We start from the raw sequence: 27600 nt of genomic DNA on the forward strand, positions 1-27600 counted from the left end.
AGTTACAAAGCCAATGTGCAGAGTGCACAAGGCAAGCCCTAATCAATCTCCTTGTTTACTCCCAAAAAACAATTCAAATACAAATTGAATCCACTTCATGGTCCCCACAGGAGACAAGAACAGGCATTGCAGCTGATCCTGGGCTTGATCCTACACTTGATTTTAGCCAAAAAGCCGAGAAGCGACCCTCAATTCTATCGCATGTCTTTAAGAGTTCCTCCAGCGACTCGACGGATGCAGAAATGTGCTGTGCACCAACCTTTAAAGACGCTGTTAATACTGCATTTGATTCTTCAAGTTGGGAATGCGACATCCCACATTGATAAACTCAAAGGGACCAATGAAGTTTGGATAAAGTAGCAGCACAGGCCCTTTGCAACCCTGACAAAGGGTGTTGTGAAACCTGGAAGAAAGTGGGCGGGATTCTCCAGGAATCGGCGGGGCGGGCAGAAATGTTGCAGTGGAGTGGCGGGTACCACTCCGGCGTCGGGCCCCCCAAAGGTGCGGAATCCTCCGTACCTTCAGGGGCTAGGCCGGCGGCGGAGTGGTTTGCGCCCCGCCGGCCGGCGTGGGAGGCCTTTGGCGCCGCGCCAGCCGGGGCCGAAGGGACTCCGCCGGCCGGCGCGGGTATGCGCATGCGCGGCAGCGTCAGCGTTGGCTGATGTCATCCCCGCGCATGCGCAGGGGGGTTCACCTTCACGCCGGCCATTCTGGAGGCTTACACGGCCGGCGCGTAGGAATAGAGTGCCCCCACGGCACAGGCCCACCCGCGGATCGGTGGGCCCCGACTGCGGGCCAGGCCACCGTGGGGGGATCCCCCGGGGACAGATCGCCCCGTGCCCCCCTGAGGACCCCGGATTCACGCCGGCGGGACCCGGCAAAAACAGGCGGGAACTCGGCCCATTGTGGGCCGGAGAATTTGGGCGGCCCCGGGACCCGTTGAGTCGCGCCGGTCCCCGCCATTCTCCGAGGCGGGCGGCGCGATTCACGCCTCGGCAACTTTTGGGGGTGGGAGAATTCAGAGGCCGGCGGGGGCGGGATTCACGCTGCCCCCCGGTGATTCTCCAACCTGGCGGGGGGATCGGAGACTCCCGCCCAAGTGGTGTAATTAATAGTTTCATGCTTGCTCAATAGCTATTACTCCAATTTCTTCTAAGAATGTCCTTGACATTCCACCTACTTTATTTAAGAATAGGGGCTGGTTTAGCTCACTGGGCTAAATCGCTAGCTTTGAAGGCAGGCCAGCAGCGCAGTTCAATTCCCGTACCAGCCTCCCCGAACAGGCGCCGGAATGTGGCGACTAGGGGCTTTTCACAGTAACTTCATTGAAGCCTACTTGTGACAATAAGCAATTTTCATTTCATAAGAATCCATTCCACTTAGCACCATCCTGTGGAGGAAATATTTTTCCAATCTCTAACCTTCCTTGGAGCTTGTGAATTTTTAACTGTACTTGTTGCCCAAGTTCAATAATTTGCTAATTTCAACCATACCTGTTATTTCCTCACATAACAAGTGGCTGCATTTCAATGTAATTATTTGCTAATCAAAGACTTTGGAATGGTCTGAGGATGTGAAAGGTTCGAGTTAAATCCAAAAACATTCTTTTTTTTTTGCCTTTTGTTGTTTTAAAGACCTGTTTGTCTTTTCTTTTCTTTCCTCAAATGAAAATACGTTTACCTGCAAGAGCATTTCTTCATAATTTCATTCCCTTAAACCTCAAATCATTGTAAATTAAGCATCCTTCGACCTTTTTACCTTTATTTCAAGGTACAGTGATTACCATTGTCAGCCAGAACGGCGGCCTACACATTATTAGTTTGAATTGTCACACTTATGTTGGATGATTGGGAGATAGAGAACCTAGTGGAGTGGTGCAGCGACAACAATCTCTCCCTCAATGCCAGCAAAACTAAAGAGCTGGTCATTGACTTCAAGAAGCAAAGTACTGTACACACCTCTGTCAGCATCAACGGGGCCGAGGTGGAGATGGTTAGCAGTTTCAAATTCCTAGGGGTGCACATCTAAAAAAATCTGTCCTGGTCCACCCATGTCGACGCTAGCACCAAGAAAGCATAACAGCGCCTATACTTCCTCAGGAAACTAAGGAAATTTAGCATGTCCACATTAACCCTTACCAACTTTTACAGATGCACCATAGAAAGCATCCTATCTGGCTGCATCACAGCCTGGTATGGCAACTGCTCGGCCCAGGACCGCAAGAAACTTCAGAGAGTCGTGAACACCGCCCAGTCCATCACACAAACCTCCCATCCATTGACTCCATCTACACCTCCCGCTGCCTGGGGAAAGCGGGCAGTATAATCAAAGACCCCTCCCACCCGGCTTACTCACTCTTCCAACTTCTTCCATCGGGCAGGAGATACAGAAGTCTGAGAACACGCACAAACAGACTCAGAAACAGCTTCTTCCCCGCTGTTACCAGATTACTAAACGACCCTCTTATGGACTGACCTCATTAACACTACACCCTGTATGCTTCACCCGATGCTGGTGCTTATGTAGTTACATTGTGTACCTTGTGTTGCCCTATTATGTATTTTCTTTTATTCCCTTTTCTTCCCATGTACTTAATGATCTGTTGAGCTGCTCGCAGAAAAATACTTTTCACTGTACCTCGGTACACGGGACAATAAACAAATCCAATCCAATCCAAATTTCCGCCAGAGCTGCTCCAGTGTCACACTTGTTTATTAATGGTTGTCACAAACAAACTGTTTATTCTTTCAACGTATAATCAAATAGCAAATGACCATGAGAATGACTGGCCTCTGGTGATGCACACCCCAACATGCTCACCCCATCAGATTTGAGGAGAAACTACTTCTCCCAAAGGGTTGTGAATCAGTGGAATTCACTACCCCGAGTGTGGTGGATGCTGGGACAGTGAGTAAATTTAAAGAGGAGTTAGACAGATTTTTGATTGGGAATGGGTTGAAGGGTTATGGAGAACGGGCAGGACGGTGGAGTTGAGGCCAGGATGGGATCAGTCATGATCACATTGAGGGTGTTTAGGCTCGGGAAGCTAAATTGCCAACTCCCGCGCCTACGTCATGTGTCCTCGGGAGGAGATGCTCTGGCTGATTTCGCAATCCAGCTCTTGGCCTGTAACAATGTAGGGAGCAGATGAGGAACATATCAGCCATGATAGAATGGTGGAGCAGACTCGATGGGCTGAATGGCCAAATTCTGCTCCTCTCTCTTATGAACCTCTGAACTCTCCAATTAAAAACAGCCAAATCAGTCTCTTTACCTGCCTACAGAGCCTCATGCCATCAACAGAATTAATACCCTTACTATATTATTGTATTTAGTTACTTGGTGTGAAAATGACTACTTTTAGCATCTGAATGCAGAATGTACCTCTATCTTTAACTTGCCCGTCTGTTTGTCAGGGCCATGTGAATTAGTTAAATCTTGCCAAATAGAAGGGACATGGCATCTCAATGGTGATTTTAACTTTAGATATACAGCAGATGATGTGTGGTATGTGGAATCTTCCAGCTATCCATTGGTAACACCATGAACATATGAAACGGGAGCGAAAGTAGGCCATCCAACACTTCAAAATAGCACTCTATCTAGACCCACTCCCTGCCCTAGTCAGCTAATCCCCCATATGTATCAGGGCCAATCCACCTAACCTGCACATCTTTGGATTGTGGGAGGAAACCGGAGCACCCAGAGAAAACCCACACAGATAAGTGGAGAACGTGTAAACTCCACACAGACAGTCACCCAAGGTCGGAATTGAAACCGGGTCCCTGGTGCTGTGAGGCAGCAGTGCTAACCACTGTGCCATGTGCTGCCTGTCCTATAATGGAGACCCTAATTTTAAAAAAATACCCCTTAGTTCTGGACTCACCCAAAAGAGGAAAGATTCTATTCATACCCACCTTGTCAAAGCTATTAACGATCTTCTATACTTCAATCAATATACTCCTCAGTCTTCTAAACTCCAGTGGAAACATGCCCAGCCCAGAGGTGGATTTACAATTCATGGGGCCCAGTGCTCAGCTTCATTTTTGGACACCTTTCCCTCCATCCTGAGATCTGAAGGCCCAAGCCCACCCCTCACATAAACTTTCACTCCGCTCTCTCTACCCCCACCACCAATCATGTTGTGGGACTGGGCAGCACTTGCTAAACAATCTTGATTGCTGTATGAAATGTTTCTCCTCACATCTCGATTGTTTCTCTTGCCAATTAACTTAAATCTGTGCCTGCTGGTCCTCGATCTCTTTCATGAGTGGGAACAGTTTCTCCAGACCCCCCATGATTTTGAATAACTCTACCAAACCTCTGGGAGTGCCAGTGGGCGGTGCCGGGGGCAGTGCTAGGGGGCTGTGTTGGGGGCAGTGCCCAAGCAGTGCCAGGTATGGTCCAGGAATGGCCCTGTTCCCTCTGTGGGGGGGGGTACTAACCTGTGCGCCGCCGACAGTCCTGCTTGCCAGGTGCATATCGTGGGAGACCTGTCCGGAAACGGCGATGTGACTGATTTTAACGTTGGGGGGTGGGGGGGGGGGGGCACTATCAAGCGTAAAGGCCTGATAATGGTATTTAAATTGATACAAATGGTGATCCCAACTTTTAAAGCTAGGATTTCTGTTACTTCATTGGCAGGGGGGCTGGGCCGATCGATCAGTAAAATCCTGCCAGTGTAAAAGCCGCTTTGGGACTCCGTACTATTCTCTGCCCTCTCCGCTATTACCACTCCTCATAAACAAGAGTGGAAAATCCCCCCCACCCCACAACATTTTGAAACATCTGTTTCTCTCCCCACTGATGTTGACAGACCTGCTAATTCTCCAGCATTTTATGTTTTGAATAATAATACCTAAGATGCTGCACGCTTTATCAACAACTCTTTCAAACGGTTCTGTCCCTTCAATGATTATGCATATATATAAACCCAGGTCCCACTTTTCCTGCACCCCCTTTACAATTCTATCCTTTTTATATTGATCTCCATGTTCTTCCGACCAAAATGAATCACTTCACAATTCTCAGCAGTGAGTTTAATCCGTGTCTGACCAGTCCACCATCATGTCTATCCTTCTCACAGTTTACAATGTTTCCAAGTTTTGTATCATCAAAATGTTGAAACTGTGCCCTGTACACCATGGTCAAGAATCATTAATATATATCAGAGAGAACAAAGTTCCCAACACTGATCCTCCAGTCTGAAAAATATCCATTAATTACTATTCTCTTTTTTTTTGTCACTTAACCAACTTTGTATCCAGGTGGCTTTAAAAAAAATTAATTCATGGGATGTGGATGTCGTTGGCTGGGCCAGCATTTATTGCCCACCCCTAATTGGCCTTGAACTGAGTGGCTTGTCAGGCTATTTCAGAGGGCATTTAAGAGCCAACCACATAGCTGAGGGTATGGATTCAAATATAGGCCAGGCCAGGTTAAGACGACAGATTTCTTCCTGAAAGGAAAGACATTAGTGAACCAGGCAGGTGTTTACAACAATCGACAATGGGTTCATGGTCATGATTAGACTTTTAATTCAGCCGTGCTGGGATTCAAACTGGGTTCCCAGAGCATTACCCTGGGTCTCTGGATTACTGGTCCAGTGACAACACCACTATGACATTGCCTCCCTTTTATTCCATGAGCTAAAACTTTGCTCACAAATCTGTTGTGTGGTATTGTATCAAATTCCTTTTGGTAGTTCATGAACACAACATTTCTGTTACCACGTTTTGAAAAAATCACCAGCAAGTTAGTTACACAGGATTTTCCCTACGCGAATCCATGCTGGCTTTCCTGAATTGACCTACATTTTCCAAAGTGAGTATCAATTATGCCTTGAATTATTATTTCGAGATGATCATGGGTATAATGGTAAACAAGTAGTTTTATTTGCAAACAGAAATTTGATGTACTGAAATGCAAGACTTTGAAGGGCCTACCTTGCCATTGCTCTTCGGAAACAAAGCTGCTAAAGTGAATACACCCAGTATGGGTCCTAGAAATAACCCATCAACACTTCGCATTAGCTGAGGAGATAGATAAAATAAAACCGTGTTGCATCAACAGGAATAATATTGTTGTCGTTGAGTATAATTTAATAAATTAAACTACATCCATTGCATAATTGAACTTAATTATGTGATTACCTGCATTAAATTTTCATCCAAGAGAGAGGTTAACCCTCCAAGAAGCATTGTCCAAATTCCAAAGGTCATAGCTAAATAGAAGAAAAAGAAAATTAGCTGGAAAACACTGCTTGTGGATATTTAGGATACTTTCCTTTCTTCTCATCAATTTATTCCTGAATTCAACACAGGTGGAACAGTACATAACTCAAAACTGGAGTAATCCTGATTGCCGAGGCTCACTGGATAAATTCAAGGATTAGCTGTCTTTGATGTGGGATTATGAACAATATTCATTTTTAAATAAAGGATTAACTACTTGAGGGGATTTAAAGATTTTGAATGGATTTTTATGAATGGGGTTTCTTTTTACTACAGTAAAGCCTGTAATGGATTCTTAGACCTCTATTTTATTTAATCTCAATGTGGCTCCTGAGATCTGCCCATGGTGGATACTGTATGAGTTGGAATGGAGGGAGTAAGGGCAAAGGAATGTGGAGCGACCCGAGGTTGGCATGGGCACCATACGAGGCTTAGGAGTGGCAGTATGCATGTGTTGGCTCTATCCTGCACCTGCTCACTCCCACCAGGTAGAAATTGGGTGTGATGGGGCACTTTCTCCCAAGGTGGGTGTGGTGAGCTGGGAAATTTCCCAACTTGTACAACCCACCTTGGGAGTGAAAACCCAACCAATTATCTCTGTTGCTCTCTTCACAGATGCTGCCTATTCTAGTGAGAAGTTCCAGTGCATTCTACTTTATTTAAATCTAGAAGAACAATTATAGAATAATTACTCAATTGTATCTTTAAAAGTTTTTCTGACTGTACCATGCTGACAGCCCACCTTGGTACAGTCAGAAATGATTGAGGCAATTGACCTCGCAGTGGCTCACACAGTGAGGAACCTGCCAAACAAAGTTAATTTGGGCTGGCACAAAGTATTGGGACATAAGGGAGCTGGAGCTCATCAGGCAAGAACCTTTGGACCATGCAATCCAACACTCCAAATCTGGATGGTGGTATTCTCAACCCAACCCTGACTTACTTTACATAAGTACTGCACAAATAGTAGATTTTTATCTGGAATTAAAGAATTGTTAGAAAAAATGCAACAGCTTTCTTCCAAGCTAGTCCTCAGAAGGATACAAGATTACCTAGTTTCAGAAGTTGAAAGATTACCTAGAAGTTTTGTGAACAATGTCTTCTTGCTTTCAGAGAAATGCTCCCATGATTTCCAATTTGGTTTAATAATATCTTCCACAGACACTGCAGCAATAGCATTGATGCCTGAAGAGATTGTGCTGTGGGTAAGAAAAATAAAGCACCAGTTATTACATCAGATACACTACGAATGTATAATGTAAATACTCATGTTAGTATTGGCTAGTGTGATTTGTTGGGGGGCCCAGACAGTTTTTAAAATTCAGTTACCTTTTCTTTATCTACTTTGTAAATAAATATGCCTGTCTGGCTTTTCCTCTCTGCGAGATTTGCTTCAGGCACGATTTGCAAGAATTTTAACAGTAGAATTTTATTGCGTCCGTTTCACGTTTTCAACAATTAATTTGTGCAACAGAATATAAACGAGCAAAGTGAATGTGGATTTTCCTGAGCTGTTCAGGAAATAAATTGTTTTTTATTGAATATTGTTCTATCTAACATGCTGTGAATCCTAATATCTCGAGCAATATATTACATACCTCAGAGTGCCACTAAATGCACTCGCGATAAAAAGTCCTGGAACCCCAGGTATGTGAGCCAAGATATCCAAAACTAGTAATGGGGTCATCTTCAAAAAAAAACAATAAAATCAAAAGAATAGGTAAGGAAATCATTCTTGACATCTACAGGACTAAGTTAAGTATTTGTCAGTGTTGATAAATTTGATCAACAAAAATAAACACACCAAACATGATCACTTTAAGGGATATTTAAGCTAACCTTTCTTCAGCTTTCCACATAATCTTCTTATTTACATTTTTTCAATACTTAATCAATTAAACTTCTGATCTGACTGAATCTTAAATCTTTTTCAAATCAGCAATCTTAACCTCAAATAAATGGTGCTCAGGTAAAGCTGTGAAAACGCAGAAGAGTGCAAGAGGTTAACAATAATAATAATCTTTATTAGTGTCACAAGTAGGCTTACATTGACACTACGATGAAGTTACTGTGAAAAGCCCCTAGTCACCACACTCCGGCGCCTGTTCGGGTACACAGAGGGAGAATTCAGAATGTCCAAATTACTTAACAGCACGTCTTTAGGGACTTGTGGGAGGAAACCGGAGCACCCGGAAGAAACCCACGCAGACACGGGGAGAACATGCAAACTCCGCACAGACAGTGACCCAAGCCGGGAATCGAACCTGGGACCCTGGAGCTGTGAAGCAACAGTGCTACCCACTGTGCTATCGTGGTGGGGTTATAGGGTTGCCGGGGAGTGGGACTTAGTGGGGAGCTCTTTTAGAGGGCTGGTGCAGACTCAATGGGCTGAAGGGCCAACTTCTGAACTGTAGGGATTCTATGATTCTATAATCATTAAAACTATTCTGGAACTTGTTTAGATAACTAGAATTATATCACAAAATAATGTGTATCCTTTTACGTGTGTTTATTAACATGAGGGATGTCTGGACATAGCTTGGGCATCTGGTACTTCCAGCATTACCAACAAGCATCCTTTATTTTATTCACTGGTGTCGGCATCACTGGCTGGCCAATATTTATAGCCCTGCAACTGAGTGGCTTGCTAGGCTATTTCACATTGGTGTCATAGACCAGGTAAGTACGGCTGATTCCCTTCCTAAAGGATATTAGTGATGGACTTTTACAACAATCGATAATTGTTTCATGGTCATCATTGGACTGTTCATTCCATTGAATTCAAATTTCACCATCTGCCTTGGTGGGCTTCGAGCCTGGGTCCCCAGAGCAATACCCTGGGTCTCTGGATTACTAATCCAGTGATAATACTGCTGCACCACCACCTCCCCTTTAGTGCATCAACGTGACATTTTACATTTCTTACACAAGCCATTCCAGTAACTTTTTGACTTTATACTTCTAATGAGTATTAAATCATTATGGTTGTAAACTATTGATCCATGCACACTAGAAATTGGGTTGAGAATGGATAAACTCTTTGAATGCAAGACAGTTGGAATAGAAGAACAAAATAAAACTCCATTTGACTGTAGTGGTTCTCAAAGAGGGGTCCACGGATCCCTGGGGGGTCCAAGGAGACTTTCCAGGAAATCTGTAAATAATGTGAAGGTGCTTACTGAGCATGGCTGGCTTTACTGGTGGGTGTTGTGGGACCTAATACACTTTGGTCAGGGCTTGAATTCTAGTTTGCCTTGACATAGCCATTCAGATCCACCTGCCAATGCTTAAGGGAGAGATGTTTGGCTAAAAACCTCATATGGTGTGGCTCTTACATTGATGCTCTATCACTCAAGGACACCCTAGCTGTCAAATTCATCTCAGACCATCTTTCACCTAATCTAGAAACCTGCAGGACTACCACTCAACTACATTGGGTAAATCAAATTTTAGTTTTGATTTCATGGGATTTTATGGGTATTTTGGAAGAATCGCATTCTGCAATCCCATCTATTTTCCCTGACAAACAAGAATGTTGGTTTTTATGTAAAATCATTTAAGATTGAAATCAAAGATAGGCAGACTCTGCAGTGAGAAGCAATATGTTCACCACTTATCACATTGTTGTATTGGACACGCACTCAGCCGTCAAACTCATCTCAGACCATCTTTGTTTTTGTTCTCTGCTAAGTTTGTTTGTTGCAGTAATAGAACCAACAGTGGAGAAGGAAGCTATTCGGTCCAAAATGTCTATCCCGGTCCTTGAAAGAACACCCTACTTAAGCCCACACCTCCACCCTATCCCCGTAACTCAGTAACCCTTTGGACACTACGGGGCAATTTAGCATGGCCCAATCCACCTGCGCATCTTTGGACTGCGGGAGGAAACCGGAGCACCCGGAAGAAACCTACGCAGACACGGGAGAACGTGCAGACTCCACACAGACAGTGACCCAAGTCGGGAATCAAACTCGGGTCCCTGGCACTGTGAAGCAACAGTGCTAACCACTGTGCTACCGTGCTGCCCATACCATGCCGACTTAAAACATGAAATCTTGTCTTGCAATTATTTCCATTGACCGTTGGGAAATTCCTCTCTCTACGATGCTATCAAGCTCCTCCAAGTTGTGCTCTAAAAACATGCATCTACTTGCCTGGTTAGAATTGTTAATTCTTTTTGCTTGAACTGGATCGCAGGTTTCATAAATAGCATACATGATCAAGCCACACATGCAAGCCGCTACAGACAGTCCAAGCATAGCAACCCAGTTCAGGAATATTGCCCTGTTAAATAGAACATAGAACATAGAAACATAGAACAGTAGAGCACTGTATAGGCCCTTCATTTATCCTAATCTAAGATCAACCTAACCTACACCTCTTCAATTTACTGCTGTCCATGTGCCTGCCCAAGAGTCGCTTAAAAGTCCCCAATGACTCTGACTCCACCACCTCCGCTGACAGTGCATTTCACGCACCCACCACTCTCTGTGTAAAGAACCTAGCTCTGACATCTGTCATGTGAGAGTACCTTTAAGAAATGAGTGTTTATAAATGAGTGTGTACATAAATACCTGTAGTGAGAGTACCTTTAAGAAATGGGTGTTTATCATTGCAGTGATGTCAGAGAGTGGGTGGAACTGGACTGTCTGTCAGCTTTTTACTTTCGTTTTAGGCTGTTTGCTGCAGGATGTGTTTTAGTTTTGTTTTCAGTGTTGGAGCTGAAGCCAGACAGAGCAGGTGTACTGCTGTTCTCTCTGCCATGAAAAGACTATCCCTTGCTCATTTGGTGAATTCAGAATTATAAATATTCTCAGTTGTGAATGTAATGTGCTTCTGTTAAAAGGTGTTTATTTTGTCTTATGGATGTTGTATTGGAAGTTAATAAGGATTACTTAGTGTTGTATTCTTTGAGGGTTGTATATGAATTAATGGTTGCTAAGATGTTCACTATGTTTTAAAAAGGTGAACTTGAGTTCATAGAATAAACATTGTTTTGCTTTAAAAAATACTTTTCAATTTCTGCTGTACCACACCTGTAGAGTGAGCCGTGTGCGCCCCATACCACAGTCTAGTAAAAGTTGCGGATCAGGTGAACTCCATGATGCACTTTGGGGTTCTCTAAACCCTGGCCCATGACACATCTCCCCTATACCTTCCTCCAATCGCCTTAAAATTATGTCCCCACATGACAGCCATTTCCGCCCTGGGGAAAAGTCTCTGGCTATCCACTCTATCCATGCCTCTCATCACCTTGTACACCTCTAAGAAGTCACCTCCCTTCCTTCTTCGCTCCAGTGAGAAAAGCCCTAGCTACCTCAATCATTCTTCGTAAGGCATGCCCTCCAGTCCAGGCAGCATCCTGGTAAATCTCCTCTGTACCCCCTCCAAAGCATCCACATCCTTCCTATAATGAGGCGACCAGAACTGGACACAATATTCCAAGTGTGGTCTAACTAGAGTTTATAAAGCTGCAGCAAAACCTCGCGGCTCTTAAACTCAATCCCCCTGTTAATGAAAGCCAACACACTATACGCCTTCTTAACAACCCTATCAACCTGAGTAGCAACTTTGAGGGATCTATGTACGTGGACCCCAAGATCCCTCTGTTCCTCCACACTTCCAAGAATCCTGCCTTTAACCCTGTATTCAGCATTCAAATTCAACCTTCCAAAATGAATCACTTCACATTTATCTAGGTTGAACTCCCACTTCTTAATCCAGCTCTGCATCCTGTCAATGTCCTGTTGTAACCTGCAACAGCCCTCGACACTATCTACAACTCCACCAACCTTCGTGTCATCAGCAAGCTTACTAACACACCCTTTCACTTCCTCATCCAAACCATTTGTAAAAACCACAAAGAGCAGAGGTCCCAGAACAGATCCCTGCGGGACACCACTGGTCACCGACCTCCAGGTGGAACACTTGCCATCCACTACCACTCGCTGTCTTCTTTCAGCCAGCAAATTCTGTATCCAGACAGCCAAATATCCCTGTATCCCATGCTCACGAACTTTCTGAATGAGCCTACCATGGAGAACTTTATCAAATGCCTTACTGAAATCCATATGCACCACATCCAATGCCCGACCTTCATCAATGTGTCTCATCACATCATCAAAGAATTCAATGAGGCTTCTGAGGCATGACCTGCCCCTCACAAAGCCATGCTGACTGTCTTTAATCAAACTATGTTTTTCTAAATAATCATAAAACCTATCTCTCAGAATCCTTTCCAATATTTTGCTTACCACAGACATAAGACTGATGGGTCTGCAATTCCCAGGGATTTCCCTATTCCCTTTCTTGAACAGGGGAACAACATTCGTCTCCCTCCAATCATCCGGTACTACTCCAGTGGAGAGTGAGGATGCAAAGATCATTGCCAATGGCGCAGCAATCTCCTCCCTCGCTTCCCATAGTAACCTTGGGTATATCCTGTCAGGCCTGGCGTCTTATGCCAGCATGGCCAATACACCTATCTGTAGATCTCTCTGGGTTGTGGGGGGAGACCCATGCAGACACGATGAGAATGTGCAAATGCCACACGGACAGTGACCTGGAGCCGTGATGGAACCCAGGTCCTCGGAGCTGTGAAACAGCAGTGCTAACTATTTTAGCCACCTGGGTTGGCCACTTCCCGACTTAAAATGGAGGTCCGCAAAGACTACAGGGAAATTCAGCCAACACAGGCAAAAACTAGCAAGTGCAAAGTTTCCTGTGTATTAGAACTTGCAAAAGCCCAGACAGCACTGAAACTCACAGCCATCTGCATACTAATGAGTGATCCCCGGGTACAATTGAAATGTAAGGTGAATAAGGCCAAGCCAACGGACACTCAGGGACCACCCAGGAATCAGGGAACAACTCCAGTATTGGAGAAATCGATCCAAGTGATCGGAACGTAGTCCAATCACCTGGAACCAGGTACGGGGTCCGCCCCGAACGGCGCAAAGCCCCTGGGGACTATAAAGTAGAGTCCCCAAGTTCAAATCGGTCTTCTTGGCAGGGTCACTCAGCAGCTCGAACAAACCCTTGACAGTGACCTGCCTCATTGCCGCATCAACCAAGTAAGTCTCCAGTCAACGCTCGCTACGAGACAGGCGCTCCTAGCGACCAGTCCATACCAGCTTTTGAATCCTGCAGACTCAGGATCGAACAAAAGGCCATTTGTTCCCCTGACCTAGTGGGCCAGTTCCGAAGCTACGTATAGGCTGTGATAGAGATAGCCCAGAAAGTAGAGTTTTATGCATGAGTAGTGATTGACTGTGTATAATAAATGTGTTTTGATTTGAATCTTACTAATTGGTGTGTTGAGTTATTGATCAGTATTTGAACTTGAAGCTCGTGGCGGTATCATAAAGATACCTGGCAACTCTAGAGCAAAGGTTATAGAAACAGAAAATTCAGTAAAGATACAACGGGCAACGAATTAAGAGCAGACCAAAGTTAGCAACACCATGGTCATAGATTAAGAGCGGCAAATGTGCAATGAGGCCTGGGTGTCCTAGAACACCAGTCACTGAAGGTAAGCATGCAGGTACAGCCGGCGGAAAGAAGGAAAATAGTATGCTGGCCTTCATAGCGAGAGAATTTGAGTACAGGAGCAGGGATATCTTGCTGCAATTATATAGGGCCTTGGTGAGGCCACACCTGGAATATTGTGTGCATTTTTGGCCTCCCTATCTGAGGAAGGATGTTCTTGCTAAAGAGGGAGTGCAGTGAAGGTTTACCAGGCTGATTCCTGGGATGGCGGGACTGATGTATGAGGAGAGATTGAATCGGACAGGATTGTATTCGCTGGAGTTCAGAAGAATGAGCGGAGATGTTAGAGAAATCTATAAAACTCTAACAGGACTAGACAGGGTAGATGCAAGAAGGATGTTCGCGAAGATGGGTGTCCAGAACCAGGGGTCACAGTCTGAGGATACAGGGTAGACCATTTAGGACAGAGATTTTTTAATTTAAAATTTTTAAAAATAAATTTAGAGTACCCAATTCGTTTTTTCCAATTAAGGGGCAATTTAGCGTGGCCAATCCACCTAGCCTGCACATCTTTGGGTTGTGGGGGTGAAACCCACGCAAACACGGGGAGAATGTGCAAACTCCACACGGACAGTGACCCAGAGCCAGGATCGAACTGGGACCTTGGTGCTGTGAGGCAGCAGTGCTAACCACTGCGCCACCGTGCTGCCCCATTTAGGACAGCGATGAGGAGAAATTTCTTCTCCCAGAGAGTGGTGTGCCTGTGGAATTTGTTACTACAGGAAGTAGTTGAGGTCAAGAGGCAGTTAGAAACAGCAATTGGGCCAAGAAGATCCAAGGATATGGGGGAAGGCAGGAGTAAGCTGTTTAGTTGAATGATTAACCATGATCAAACGGCAGAGCAGGCTAGAAGGGCCAAATCTTCTCTTCCCGATCCTATTTTCTATGTTTCTCTGAGATTAGGATTGCTGTCACCTTGATCCCTTTATTAACTCATTTCCACGTAGATACATGTTTGTATTTGGCAGCTATCGTACCATTTTGAAATCTCTTAAAATACATCAGACATGGCACGAGGTTGGATGGAGAATATCAAGTGTTGGTTGCTGGTTTTGAACACAAACTTTTCCTTTAATTATCAGTTTCACTTACTTTTTTGCCTCTTTTTCACTCTTGCAAGACAAGTATCTTTGTACCTGTGCTTGGTTACAACTGTATATTGCAATCCATACAAATGTACCTCCTAACACTGTGGTCCAAAATGTATGTTTTCTCCTGGGGTCAGGATCAAAACTGAAAGAAAAAAAAAATTCTGAAACTTTTACCTAGTTTGCATAGATATTAATATCAACAGATAATCATCAGTGGGAAGTGAATAGCTGATGCGCACCACTTTGCATGTCGTCTACTCATTTACAGGATGTGGCCGTCGCTGGTTAGACCAGCATTTATTGCCCATCCCTAGTTGCCCTTCAGAAGGTGGTGGTTGCCTTCTTGAACCACTGCAGTGTTTTGGTATTGGTTGAATACAATTACGTGTCTCACTCGGCCATTCCAGGGGGCAGTGAAGAGTCAACAACGTTGCTGTGGGTCTGGAGTCACGTGTAGGCCAGACCGGGTAAGGACGGCAGATTTCCTTCCCGAAAGGACATTAGTGAACCAGATGGGTTTTTACGACAATCGACAATGGTTTCATGGTCGTTATTAGACTTTTAATTCCAGATATTTTATTGAGTTTAAATTCCACCGCCTGCCCTGGTGGGGATTTGAACCCAGGTCCCCAGATCATTATCCTGGGTCTCTGGATTATTGGTCCAGCGACAATACCACTATGCCACCGCCTCCCTGTGAACTTGTCTACTTGTTGTGCCATCGTTTGTGAGTGTGTAACCACTTGTTATGAATATCTAATTTCATGATTCATGCTTTAGGAGTCTAATTTTCAGTTTGGGGATTGAATTTTTTCACGGTATTATAAATGATAACACGAGCCGGAATCTTTCATTCTGGAATTGAAGATCAGTGTGATTTCCTCCGGGAGAACATATGCAATCTTGCGCTGGGCAGCTCATTATGCGTGCATCTGTTCGGTGAATTTTTGTGGTGTGAGGGGCAGGCAGTAAGCTGCCATGCCTCCCATTTTGTTTCATGCAGTCAGAGGTCTTTGTGCAATGTCTAAATGGCAGCTGAACAGCCAGATATTCACTGGCCAGGCTGGGGACTTCACATTCTGCAGAGACCAGGTGGTTCATCGAAGCCTTCCAGGGATTCTCCTCCAGGCCTTCCAGGAAAGGCGAGAGGAGCTGTTTCTCAGGAATGGAAGCTGGACGTCCTCTCTTCTGGCCACAGTAGCCTGAGCGGAGGTCACGGGAGTGGTTAGAACCTGTGGGGCTCACCAAAGAACTGCCTGGTAGTTCAGGAAGAGGGTGAACTGTCTGCTGCGCTCCGCCAGGGTGAGTGGCTCCATCATAATGGCATCAGGCAGTGTAAGTGTGACGGTGCACAGTGATGTTAGACAGGAATTTGGTACCCTGCCAAAGTCATCACCATCACAGAGTATAACCACCAGCAGGCTGCCTCCCACTCAGCTGCACATGTCGGGGTTACACCTCCACATACTGATTAAGAAAAGAACAATAAATAAGTTTTGAAGGCACACAGGTCACATGGGTGTACAGCCAGTGTATGTACTTGTTGTGTTCACATGCACAGTTTGGAAGTTTCCTGGGTTCCATCTTGCTGCTAGTTGCTTCAATGGTCACAGACAGTTAAGCGTGTGGAGTTTGGGCCCCAAAGTCCGATACTTAATTCCTATAGATTCAGTTCCCTCACATTATAGTGATTACTCAATAATCCAAAATGTGTATGATTAAGCACTGGACATCATTTGTGAGTGTATGGCCAGGGCATGCAAGATGCAAGCCAATACTTACAGCTGACCATGAGAGCTCTGGAAAGGATGTTTGCACAGATTGTGCAGCAAAGTGCTGCAGCTGTGGCCCTGGTGTGAGATGTGAGGAGATGTCAGAAACACTCACAGAGAGTTAAACCTACTATGTGAGTAGTGAGGAACACAGTAGATGAGAGAGTGAAGCTCTACACTGTGTTCTTAATGGTAGAAAACATTTCTGGAGAGAGCTGTGGTGGGCACATCCAATTGTTAATGACCTTGTTATAACCCGTGTGTGTTTTACGGGGTAGGGATGATTAATTACCCTACCAATATGAGGATCTTGCAGAATCCGAGCTCCCCCGATAAGCCTTTACCAATGTTCGCTTTGTATAAATAGAATTCACAGTCTTGCACTAATACTAAAGCCATCGCGGGCTGAGACTTGTCAGAGTCTCTGTAATCAAAGGGTAAAGAGTGGTCGTTACTCAGCAACCCATAGTGGAGGTCAGGCACTCTATGAATGGACTCCAAGTAAGCTCAAAACTTTTTGGCGTGACAAAGATCCAACTTCCTGCTGGTTTTCTTGTCGCAGCCAGCACTCTGAGTCCTGAGGGGAAGATTCCATCGCTTATTTCCAAGTTGTCATGCACACACTTTATGAGAATGTGGGATTAATCTAATTTCTACTTTCAGGTACCTGTGGTCTGAGGAAAGGGAGTGTTATGCAGGTTCTAATGTGCACACTTAGCAACAGAGTTCATGTTCAGCTGCACAATTTGGCACTGTACAAAGGATTAAACCACCCGCAGTACGTTATGCAATGCAATTTAATCCACAATCATATATCAAAGTACATTGGAGCAAAGTATAACATCTGTTGCCAAAAAGAATCGGGGGCGTGCCAGCTAGCAGAACACAGCAAATCAAAAAGCAAAGGAAATGTCTTAGGGAGGCAGCTTTCTCTGCCTTTGTTAACTATCAGTATGTCCCGGGTCTATCTGTTGCATCATGCCCTCGCAATAACCTCGGTTTGTTCCTCTGGGAGTCCTGCCCCTTGTCAGCACCATTCCCTTTACCATCTTTATTATCAGAGGAGATTTCCTGAGAATCAATGTCTCCGTTAGCCACGACATCTTCCTTTGTTGTGTGAGGTTGTGCAGACAGCTGGCAACGATAATCTGGGACACTCTGGTGAGTATAGGAGAGACCAGCCTGAGTGGTCTCAACATCTGAATCTCATCTTTAGAGGCACATCATCTGCTCAATCAGGGACCTTGTGGAGGCATTTTACCTCTCCTCAGCAGCACTCTGCGGATGGTGAATTGGCATCATCAGCCAATCCTGCAATTGCTGAGATCCTTCAAAAACTTGTGGCAACTGAACGTGGGTCAGAATGTAAGTGTCAGCCGAGCTGCCTGCGCACTGAGCATAGACATGTGGATCACACATTTAATTGCACATTCAAAGAGAGGAAGCCTTTCCTACTGCTGAATGTGATTGGCTGTTGCCAGGGAGCTCTCAAGGCCACATGTGTGCAATCAACAACTTCTTACACTTGCAGGAAACCTGTGATTGCAGCAAATCCAAACACACCTACTGTCATGATATGCACTCATGCACATAATGAGATACAGACAGGCAGTGACAGACACCCAGTACAGCCAATCAACACACAGGACAGAACATAACCAATCACCAGACAGAACACTAGAAGGTGGTCTCGCACTATAAAACACACGAGGCATCAACACTCTGCCTCTTTCCACTGGTGACAACTGTAGTGACAGTCAGGGTGTATATGTCAGTTAGCACCTTCTACACATGGCTCAGAGCTAGTCTGGTCTAGTTAGTTATAGTAAGAAAGCTTAGATTAGTAGAGTGTCAAACCCACAGCGAACTGTGTGCACTGCTTAACAAGTTCAATAAAGTGTATTGAACTACATTGAAGTTTGAAGTCTACTTTCAAGTACAACTGCATCCAGTTGCAGTCCGTGTTACCCCAGGGGGAATAACACAACACCTACAGCCTGGCTTTCGGGATCAAGGTGGCATTGGACAAATTGGTACGCTTTCCTGAAGAGGGCAAAGTCACCTCCCAGATGCACTTGTGTGCCACTGACTGGGAGATGCCACAGAGGTACCCAGTTGAGCCCTAGAAGGAGCCGCTGGCATTGAAGTTTAAGGTGGTGTTGACCTTTAACGCCACCGGCATGGTATTGCCTGCAAGTCTTTGTGACTGCAGGCCATCATGGGGAAGTTGGCAGATGTGAGCAACCACATCCTAAGGCACCTCCAGCATTGCCATTTGCTCATCTGTAGATAGCTGCTCTGGCTGTGATATAACCACGGTCAGGCCGATGCTTGTTGTCATACTGGTCTCTGGCCGCCAGCATCCTGTTCTCCTTGATGCCTCTCTGCCTCCTGCTACTCAATTAGTTGCTTCTCCTGGCCCTGTGCCAACCTACACCATCTACTGGACGAGAACCAGTAGTAAATCAGGGCTGCCTTCAGTCAGCCAATTGTGTTCACCTTGAACTCCACTCACCCGGAAATACCCTCCACCCACTTTGAGGGATTGCAGTTTCCGAGCAACAGCATGGAATAGCAGAGAATGTCAAAATGGTGCGTGGCACATTCCAGACGCACTACACCATGGGCATCATTCTCCGCCGGCGGGAGTCTCCGTTTTGCCGGCGCCCAGGGGTTTCCCGATGGCGTGGGGCTGCCCCACAATGGGAAACCCCATTGACCAGCCGGTGTAACGGAGCATCCCGCCGGCGGGTCGGGGCAGAAATGTGGCGGAGCGGGATGGAGAATTTCGCTCCATCTCTTCTCTTCTCCTGTCAACCACTAACTTCCCCATTACCCAGGACCCACCAAATATGACCCTTCCTTCCCCATCACCTTTGAATCTCCCCCTTTACCCTCGCACCTATAATCATCACCCTCCACTTCCTTCTCTCCCACCTGAGCCTCTACCCGTTGCCATCCCATGCCCACCCTGACCATCAACTCTTCCATTATCTGAGCTCCCTGTTTTGTCAGTTTCCATGAAACCCCCATGAAATCTTCAGCTATCCAACTATTACCCTGAACCTGCCACTCTACTGCATCTCACTGCTCTCCCCCATCCCCCAGCTGTGACTGTTCTCTCCGCTGCTCGGCTTAACTCTCAGTTTAACTCTGAGGACGCCATTGCAGGCAGCACCGACCCCTGCCCTCAAGGACCATCTCCCTACCGACCTTTTACTATTTTGACAATATTCCCTTCCTCCTCAACACAATCTTCATTCTGATTTTTGACTACCACAACTTCATTCCTGACTCCTTTTTGACTGTTATGATGCTGGAAGACACTTTAATGTTGTGTTGCCCGTGAGGTGTCTCTAAAATGTCTCGAAAGAGAAGGCAAATAGAAATGAATCATTGTAAGTAGAACAATAACCACCTGTCAAATCTACTCACTCAAAAAAATTGAGGCGCCCGCCACGCTCTGCAGTTCTCCAAACCTTTTCAAATCCTCCGACTTGAATTAATCCCTGAATCAGCAAAGCAAGGAGGCCAGCCAGCATTATACAGATTTGGAATACATCTGTCCACACAACAGCTTTAATACCGCCCTATAAAAATTACAAATAATAATTAAACACTGAGCAAGGAATAATATATTAAACAGAGCACTGCGTGCCTTCAACATGATTGATTTTATGGGGAAATAACTGGTAATTATAGGAATAATGCTACTTTGAGAAAAACAACTGCTTTTGAAGCAAGAAGCTTCACTAACACACTCGTTGATATTTCGCAGAAAAAATAGCAATTACATCAGACTTAAAAGTACTGTATGTCCATGCTCGTAGATCCCAGATTAAGTAAAATACGGGGCTGAAGGAGAGAAAGATAAAAGCAAACAAAAGAAAATAGGAAACAACCACAAAATTGGGTTGGCAGTGCCACTGGCGCCAGTGCTACAGAAGATTAGAATTGCTGAACATGGCAGCTGATCCACTTTCAGTCGCTTCTGGCGCAGCCTGGCTGAGAACCCAGACTCTCATAAAAGGATTATGTGAGTCAATCTATTTCCACAGGTGCAGAGAAATGTTGACTTTACTTGACTGACATCTCGATGCAGTTATAATACCTTATTTTTCCGTGATCTCTTTTGTCAATGGCGCAATATTTATTTGCACAAGGATGAGATGTGTGAAGTGCTTAAAACTTCTGTTAGCTGTAAATGAGGAAATGGAAGGGAAGGAGGAACTCAGGAAAATTACAATCACCAGGAAGTGATATTGAGTAAATTGCTGGGTCTGCAGGCTGACAAATCCCCAGGTCCAGATTGAATTCACACTAAAGTCTGTACTGTACTTAGATTTCCAGAAGGCATTTAACAAGGTGCTTCATTAAAGCTTGTTGTGTAAAATAAAAGCTCATGGTGTCGGGGGTAACATATTGGTTAGAATGCTCTGGGTTGTTTCTCTAAGTGCTGGCTGAGGCAAGGAAAGTGGTGCGCAGTACACTGGCTTTCCCATTGCTTAGAAAAAGCCCACCCAGCCGGGAGGCGTCAGGTTTCCAGAGTGTGTCCCCCCCCCACCCCACCCCCCCCACCCACCCCCCCCAGCAGAGTCTCCTCCTGATTCCCATCACTCCAGACTTGTTGTAAACCTCGCTGACGTGAGGGGGACATCCAATGTTGGGCGGCAATACAGCGGGGAAGCCTACAAATGTGATTTAAATGTATTTAAATCAGGTTTCTGGCCTCCCTGGGAAAGGTCTTTTTTTTGGCCTCTCAGAAAATTGCGCACATGTCGCCGTTTGCATCACCGGTGCAAAATCCTGGATGGCATGGATAGAAGATTGGCTAGCTTACAGGAAACAGATTGGCTAAATGTTCTTTTTCCAGTTGGTAGGATGTGATGATGCGTGGTGTGCTACAGGAATCAGATTGGCTATATGTTGTTTTCCCAGTTGGTAGGTAGTGATGATGCGCGGTGTGCTACAGGAATCAGATTGGCTATATGTTGTTTTCCCAGTTGGTAGGTTGTGATGATGCGTGGTGTGCTACAGGAATCAGATTGGCTATATGTTGTTTTCCCAGTTGGTAGGTTGTGATGATGCATGGTGTGCTACAGGAATCAGATTGGCTATATGTTGTTTTCCCAGTTGGTAGGTTGTGATGATGCGTGGTGTGCTACAGGAATCAGATTGGCTATATGTTGTTTTCCCAGTAGGTTGTGATGATGCGCGGTGTGCTACAGGAATCAGATTGGCTATATGTTGTTTTCCCAGTAGGTTGTGATGATGCGTGGTGTGCTACAGGAATCAGATTGCCGATATGTTGTTTTCCCAGTTGGTAGGATGTGATGATGCACGGTGTGCTACCGGAATCAGATTGGCTATATGTTGTTTTCCCAGTTGGTAGGTAGTGATGATGCGCGGTGTGCTACAGGAATCAGATTGGCTATATGTTGTTTTCCCAGTTGGTAGGTTGTGATGATGCGTGGTGTGCTACAGGAATCAGATTGGCTATATGTTGTTTTCCCAGTTGGTAGGTAGTGATGATGCGCGGTGTGCTACAGGAATCAGATTGGCTATATGTTGTTTTCCCAGTTGGTAGGTTGTGATGATGCGCGGTGTGCTACAGGAATCAGATTCGCTATATGTTGTTTTCCCAGTTGGTAGGTTGTGATGATGCGTGGTGTGCTACAGGAATCAGATTCGCTATATGTTGTTTTCCCAGTTGGTAGGTTGTGATGATGCGTGGTGTGCTACAGGAATCAGATTGGCTATATGTTGTTTTCCCAGTTGGTAGGTAGTGATGATGCGCGGTGTGCTACAGGAATCAGATTGGCTATATGTTGTTTTCCCAGTTGGTAGGTTGTGATGATGCGTGGTGTGCTACAGGAATCAGATTCGCTATATGTTGTTTTCCCAGTTGGTAGGTTGTGATGATGCATGGTGTGCTACAGGAATCAGATTGGCTATATGTTGTTTTCCCAGTTGGTAGGTTGTGATGATGCGTGGTGTGCTACAGGAATCAGATTGGCTATATGTTGTTTTCCCAGTAGCTTGTGATGATGCGCGGTGTGCTACAGGAATCAGATTGGCTATATGTTGTTTTCCCAGTAGGTTGTGATGATGCGTGGTGTGCTACAGGAATCAGATTGCCGATATGTTGTTTTCCCAGTTGGTAGGATGTGATGATGCACGGTGTGCTACCGGAATCAGATTGGCTATATGTTGTTTTCCCAGTTGGTAGGTAGTGATGATGCGCGGTGTGCTACAGGAATCAGATTGGCTATATGTTGTTTTCCCAGTTGGTAGGTTGTGATGATGCGTGGTGTGCTACAGGAATCAGATTGGCTATATGTTGTTTTCCCAGTTGGTAGGTAGTGATGATGCGCGGTGTGCTACAGGAATCAGATTGGCTATATGTTGTTTTCCCAGTTGGTAGGTTGTGATGATGCGCGGTGTGCTACAGGAATCAGATTCGCTATATGTTGTTTTCCCAGTTGGTAGGTTGTGATGATGCGTGGTGTGCTACAGGAATCAGATTCGCTATATGTTGTTTTCCCAGTTGGTAGGTTGTGATGATGCGTGGTGTGCTACAGGAATCAGATTGGCTATATGTTGTTTTCCCAGTTGGTAGGTAGTGATGATGCGCGGTGTGCTACAGGAATCAGATTGGCTATATGTTGTTTTCCCAGTTGGTAGGTTGTGATGATGCGTGGTGTGCTACAGGAATCAGATTCGCTATATGTTGTTTTCCCAGTTGGTAGGTTGTGATGATGCATGGTGTGCTACAGGAATCAGATTGGCTATATGTTGTTTTCCCAGTTGGTAGGTTGTGATGATGCGTGGTGTGCTACAGGAATCAGATTGGCTATATGTTGTTTTCCCAGTAGCTTGTGATGATGCGCGGTGTGCTACAGGAATCAGATTGGCTATATGTTGTTTTCCCAGTAGGTTGTGATGATGCGTGGTGTGCTACAGGAATCAGATTGCCGATATGTTGTTTTCCCAGTTGGTAGGATGTGATGATGCGCGGTGTGCTACCGGAATCAGATTGGCTATATGTTGTTTTCCCAGTTGGTAGGTTGTGATGATGCGCGGTGTGCTACAGGAATCAGATTGGCTATATGTTGTTTTCCCAGTTGGTAGGTTGTGATGATGCGCGGTGTGCTACAGGAATCAGATTCGCTATATGTTGTCTTCCCAGTTGGTAGGTTGTGATGATGCGTGGTGTGCTACAGGAATCAGATTCGCTATATGTTGTTTTCCCAGTTGGTAGGTTGTGATGATGCGTGGTGTGCTACAGGAATCAGATTGGCTATATGTTGTTTTCCCAGTTGGTAAGTTGTGATGATGCGTGGTGTGCTACAGGAATCAGATTGGCTATATGTTGTTTTCCCAGTAGGTTGTGATGATGCGCGGTGTGCTACAGGAATCAGATTGGCTATATGTTGTTTTCCCAGTTGGTAGGATGTGATGATGCGTGTTGTGCTACAGGAATCAGATTGCCGATATGTTGTTTTCCCAGTTGGTAGGATGTGATGATGCGCGGTGTGCTACCGGAATCAGATTGGCTATATGTTGTTTTCCCAGTTGGTAGGTTGTGATGATGCGCGGTGTGCTACAGGAATCAGATTGGCTATATGTTGTTTTCCCAGTTGGTAGGTTGTGATGATGCGCGGTGTGCTACAGGAATCAGATTCGCTATATGTTGTTTTCCCAGTAGGTTGTGATGATGCGCGGTGTGCTACAGGAATCAGATTGGCTATATGTTGTTTTCCCAGTTGGTAGGTTGTGATGATGCGTGGTGTGCTAAAGGAATCAGATTGGCTATATGTTGTTTTCCCAGTTGGTAGGATGTGATGATGCGCGGTGTGCTACAGGAATCAGATTGGCTATATGTTGTTTTCCCAGTAGGTTGTGATGATGCGTGGTGTGCTACAGGAATCAGATTGGCTATATGTTGTTTTCCCAGTTGGTAGGATGTGATGATGCGCGGTGTGCTACCGGAATCAGATTGGCGAAATGTTGTTTTCCCAGTTGATAGGTTGTGATGATGCGCGGTGTGCTACAGGAATCAGATTGGCTATATGTTGTTTTCCCAGTTGGTAGGATGTGATGATGCGTGGTGTGCTACCGGAATCAGATTGGCTATATGTTGTTTTCCCAGTTGGTAGGTTGTGATGATGCGTGGTGTGCTACAGGAATCAGATTGGCTATATGTTGTTTTCCCAGTTGGTAGGATGTGATGATGCGCGGTGTGCTACAGGAATCAGATTGGCTATATGTTGTTTTCCCAGTTGGTAGGTTGTGATGATGCGTGGTGTGCTACAGGAATCAGATTGGCTATATGTTGTTTACCCAGTTGGTAGGTTGTGATGATGCGTGGTGTGCTACAGGAATCAGATTGGCGATATGTTGTTTTCCCAGTTGGTAGGTTGTGATGATGCGCGGTGTGCTACCGGAATCAGATTGGCTATATGTTGTTTTCCCAGTTGGTAGGTTGTGATGATGCGCGGTGTGCTACAGGAATCAGATTCGCTATATGTTGTTTTCCCAGTTGGTAGGTTGTGATGATGCGCGGTGTGCTACCGGAATCAGATTGGCTATATGTTGTTTTCCCAGTTGGTAGGTTGTGATGATGCGCGGTGTGCTACCGGATTCAGATTGGCTATATGATGTTTTCCCAGTTGGTATGTTGTGATGATGCGCGGTGTGCTACCGGAATCAGATTGGCTATATGTTGTTTTCCCAGTTGGTAGGTTGTGATGATGCGCGGTGTGCTACAGGAATCAGATTGGCTATATGTTGTTTTCCCAGTTGGTAGGTTGTGATGATGCGCGGTGTGCTACAGGAATCAGATTGGCGATATGTTGTTTTTCCAGTTGGTACGTTGTGATGATGCGCGGTGTGCTAGAGGAATCAGATTCGCTATATGTTTTTTTCCCAGTTGGTAGGATGTGATGATGCGTGGTGTGCTACAGGAATCAGATTGGCTATATGTTGTTTTTCCAGTTGGTACGTTGTGATGATGCGCGGTGTGCTAGAGGAATCAGATTCGCTATATGTTCTTTTCCCAGTTGGTAGGATGTGATGATGCGCGGTGTGCTACAGGAATCAGATTGGCTATATGTTGTTTTCCCAGTTGGTAGGTTGTGATGATGCGCGGTGTGCTACAGGAATCAGATTGGCTATATGTTGTTTTTCCAGTTGGTACGTTGTGATGATGCGCGGTGTGCTAGAGGAATCAGATTCGCTATATGTTGTTTTCCCAGTTGGTAGGTTGTGATGATGCGTGGTGTGCTACAGGAATCAGATTGGCTATATGTTGTTTTCCCAGTTGGTAGGTTGTGATGATGCGTGGTGTGCTACATGAATCAGATTGGCTATATGTTGTTTTCCCAGTTGGTAGGATGTGATGATGCGTGGTGTGCTACAGGAATCAGACTGGCTATATGTTGTTTTCCCAGTTGGTAGGTTGTGATGATGCGTGGTGTGCTACAGGAATCAGATTGGCTACATGTTGTTTTCCCAGTTGGTAGGTTGTGATGGTGCGTGGTGTGCTACAGGAATCAGATTGGCTATATGTTGTTTTCCCAGTTGGTAGGATGTGATGATGCGCGGTGTGCTACAGGAATCAGACTGGCTATATGTTGTTTTCCCAGTAGGTTGTGATGATGCGCGGTGTGCTACAGGAATCAGATTGGCTATATGTTGTTTTCCCAGTTGGTAGGTTGTGATGATGCGTGGTGTGCTACAGGAATCAGATTGGCTATATGTTGTTTTCCCAGTTGGTAGGATGTGATGATGCGCGGTGTGCTACAGGAATCAGATTGGCTATATGTTGTTTTCCCAGTTGGTAGGTTGTGATGATGCGTGGTGTGCTACAGGAATCAGATTGGCTAAATGTTGTTTTCCCAGTTGGTAGGTTGTGATGATGTGTGGTGTGCTACAGGAATCAGACTGGCTATATGTTGTTTTCCCAGTTGGTAGGTAGTGATGATGCGTGGTGTGCTACAGGAATCAGATTGGCGATATGTTGTTTTCCCAGTTGGTAGGTTGTGATGATGCGTGGAGTGCTACAGGAATCAGATTGGCGATATGTTGTTTTCCCAGTTGGTAGGTTGTGATGATGCGTGGTGTGCTACAGGAATCAGACTGGCGATATGTTGTTTTCCCAGTTGGTAGGTTGTGATGATGCGTGGTGTGCTACAGGAATCAGATTGGCTATATGTTGTTTTCCCAGTTGGTAGGATGTGATGATGCGTGGTGTGCTACAGGAATCAGACTGGCTATATGTTGTTTTCCCAGTTGGTAGGTTGTGATGATGCGCGGTGTGCTACAGGAATCAGATTGGCTATATGTTGTTTTCCCAGTTGGTAGGTTGTGATGAAGTGCAGTGTGCTACAGGAATCAGATTCGCTATATGTTGTTTTCCCAGTAGGTTGTGATGATGCGCGGTGTGCTACAGGAATCAGATTGGCTATATGTTGTTTTCCCAGTTGGTAGGTTGTGATGATGCGTGGTGTGCTACAGGAATCAGATTAGCTATATGTTGTTTCCCCAGTTGGTAGGACGAGATGATGCGCGGTGTGCTACAGGAATCAGATTGGCTATATGTTGTTTTCCCAGTTGGTTGGTTGTGATGATGCGTGGTGTGCTACAGGAATCAGATTGGCTATATGTTGTTTTCCCAGTTGGTAGGTTGTGATGATGCGTGGTGTGCTACAGGAATCAGATTGGCTATATGTTGTTTTCCCAGTTGGTAGGTTGTGATGATGCGCGGTGTGCTACAGGAATCAGATTGGCGATATGTTGTTTTCCCAGTTGGTAGGATGTGATGATGCGTGGTGTGCTACAGGAATCAGACTGGCTATATGTTGTTTTCCCAGTTGGTAGGATGTGATGATGCGTGGTGTGCTACAGGAATCAGATTGGCTATATGTTGTTTTCCCAGTAGGTTGTGATGATGCG

At 45.3% G+C, this 27600-nt stretch overlaps 1 protein-coding gene across 1 annotated transcript in view; it reads right to left on the minus strand.

The window, feature by feature from the left end:
- The window catches only part of LOC140395691 (sodium-coupled monocarboxylate transporter 1-like), a 119217-nt gene that overhangs the window by 22421 nt on the left and 69196 nt on the right, over positions 1 to 27600 (minus strand). Inside the window, exons 7-13 of the mRNA XM_072483763.1 lie at positions 20080 to 20234; positions 14874 to 15014; positions 10388 to 10517; positions 7832 to 7920; positions 7311 to 7432; positions 6153 to 6223; positions 5946 to 6032 (exon numbers count right to left, since the gene is read on the minus strand). Coding sequence (XP_072339864.1) covers positions 5946 to 6032; positions 6153 to 6223; positions 7311 to 7432; positions 7832 to 7920; positions 10388 to 10517; positions 14874 to 15014; positions 20080 to 20234 — 795 coding nt within the window. The remainder of the gene's footprint in view (positions 1 to 5945; positions 6033 to 6152; positions 6224 to 7310; positions 7433 to 7831; positions 7921 to 10387; positions 10518 to 14873; positions 15015 to 20079; positions 20235 to 27600) is intronic.

The sequence above is a fragment of the Scyliorhinus torazame genome, chromosome 18 (assembly GCF_047496885.1).
Source record: "Scyliorhinus torazame isolate Kashiwa2021f chromosome 18, sScyTor2.1, whole genome shotgun sequence".
In the NCBI taxonomy this organism is placed as follows: domain Eukaryota; kingdom Metazoa; phylum Chordata; class Chondrichthyes; order Carcharhiniformes; family Scyliorhinidae; genus Scyliorhinus; species Scyliorhinus torazame.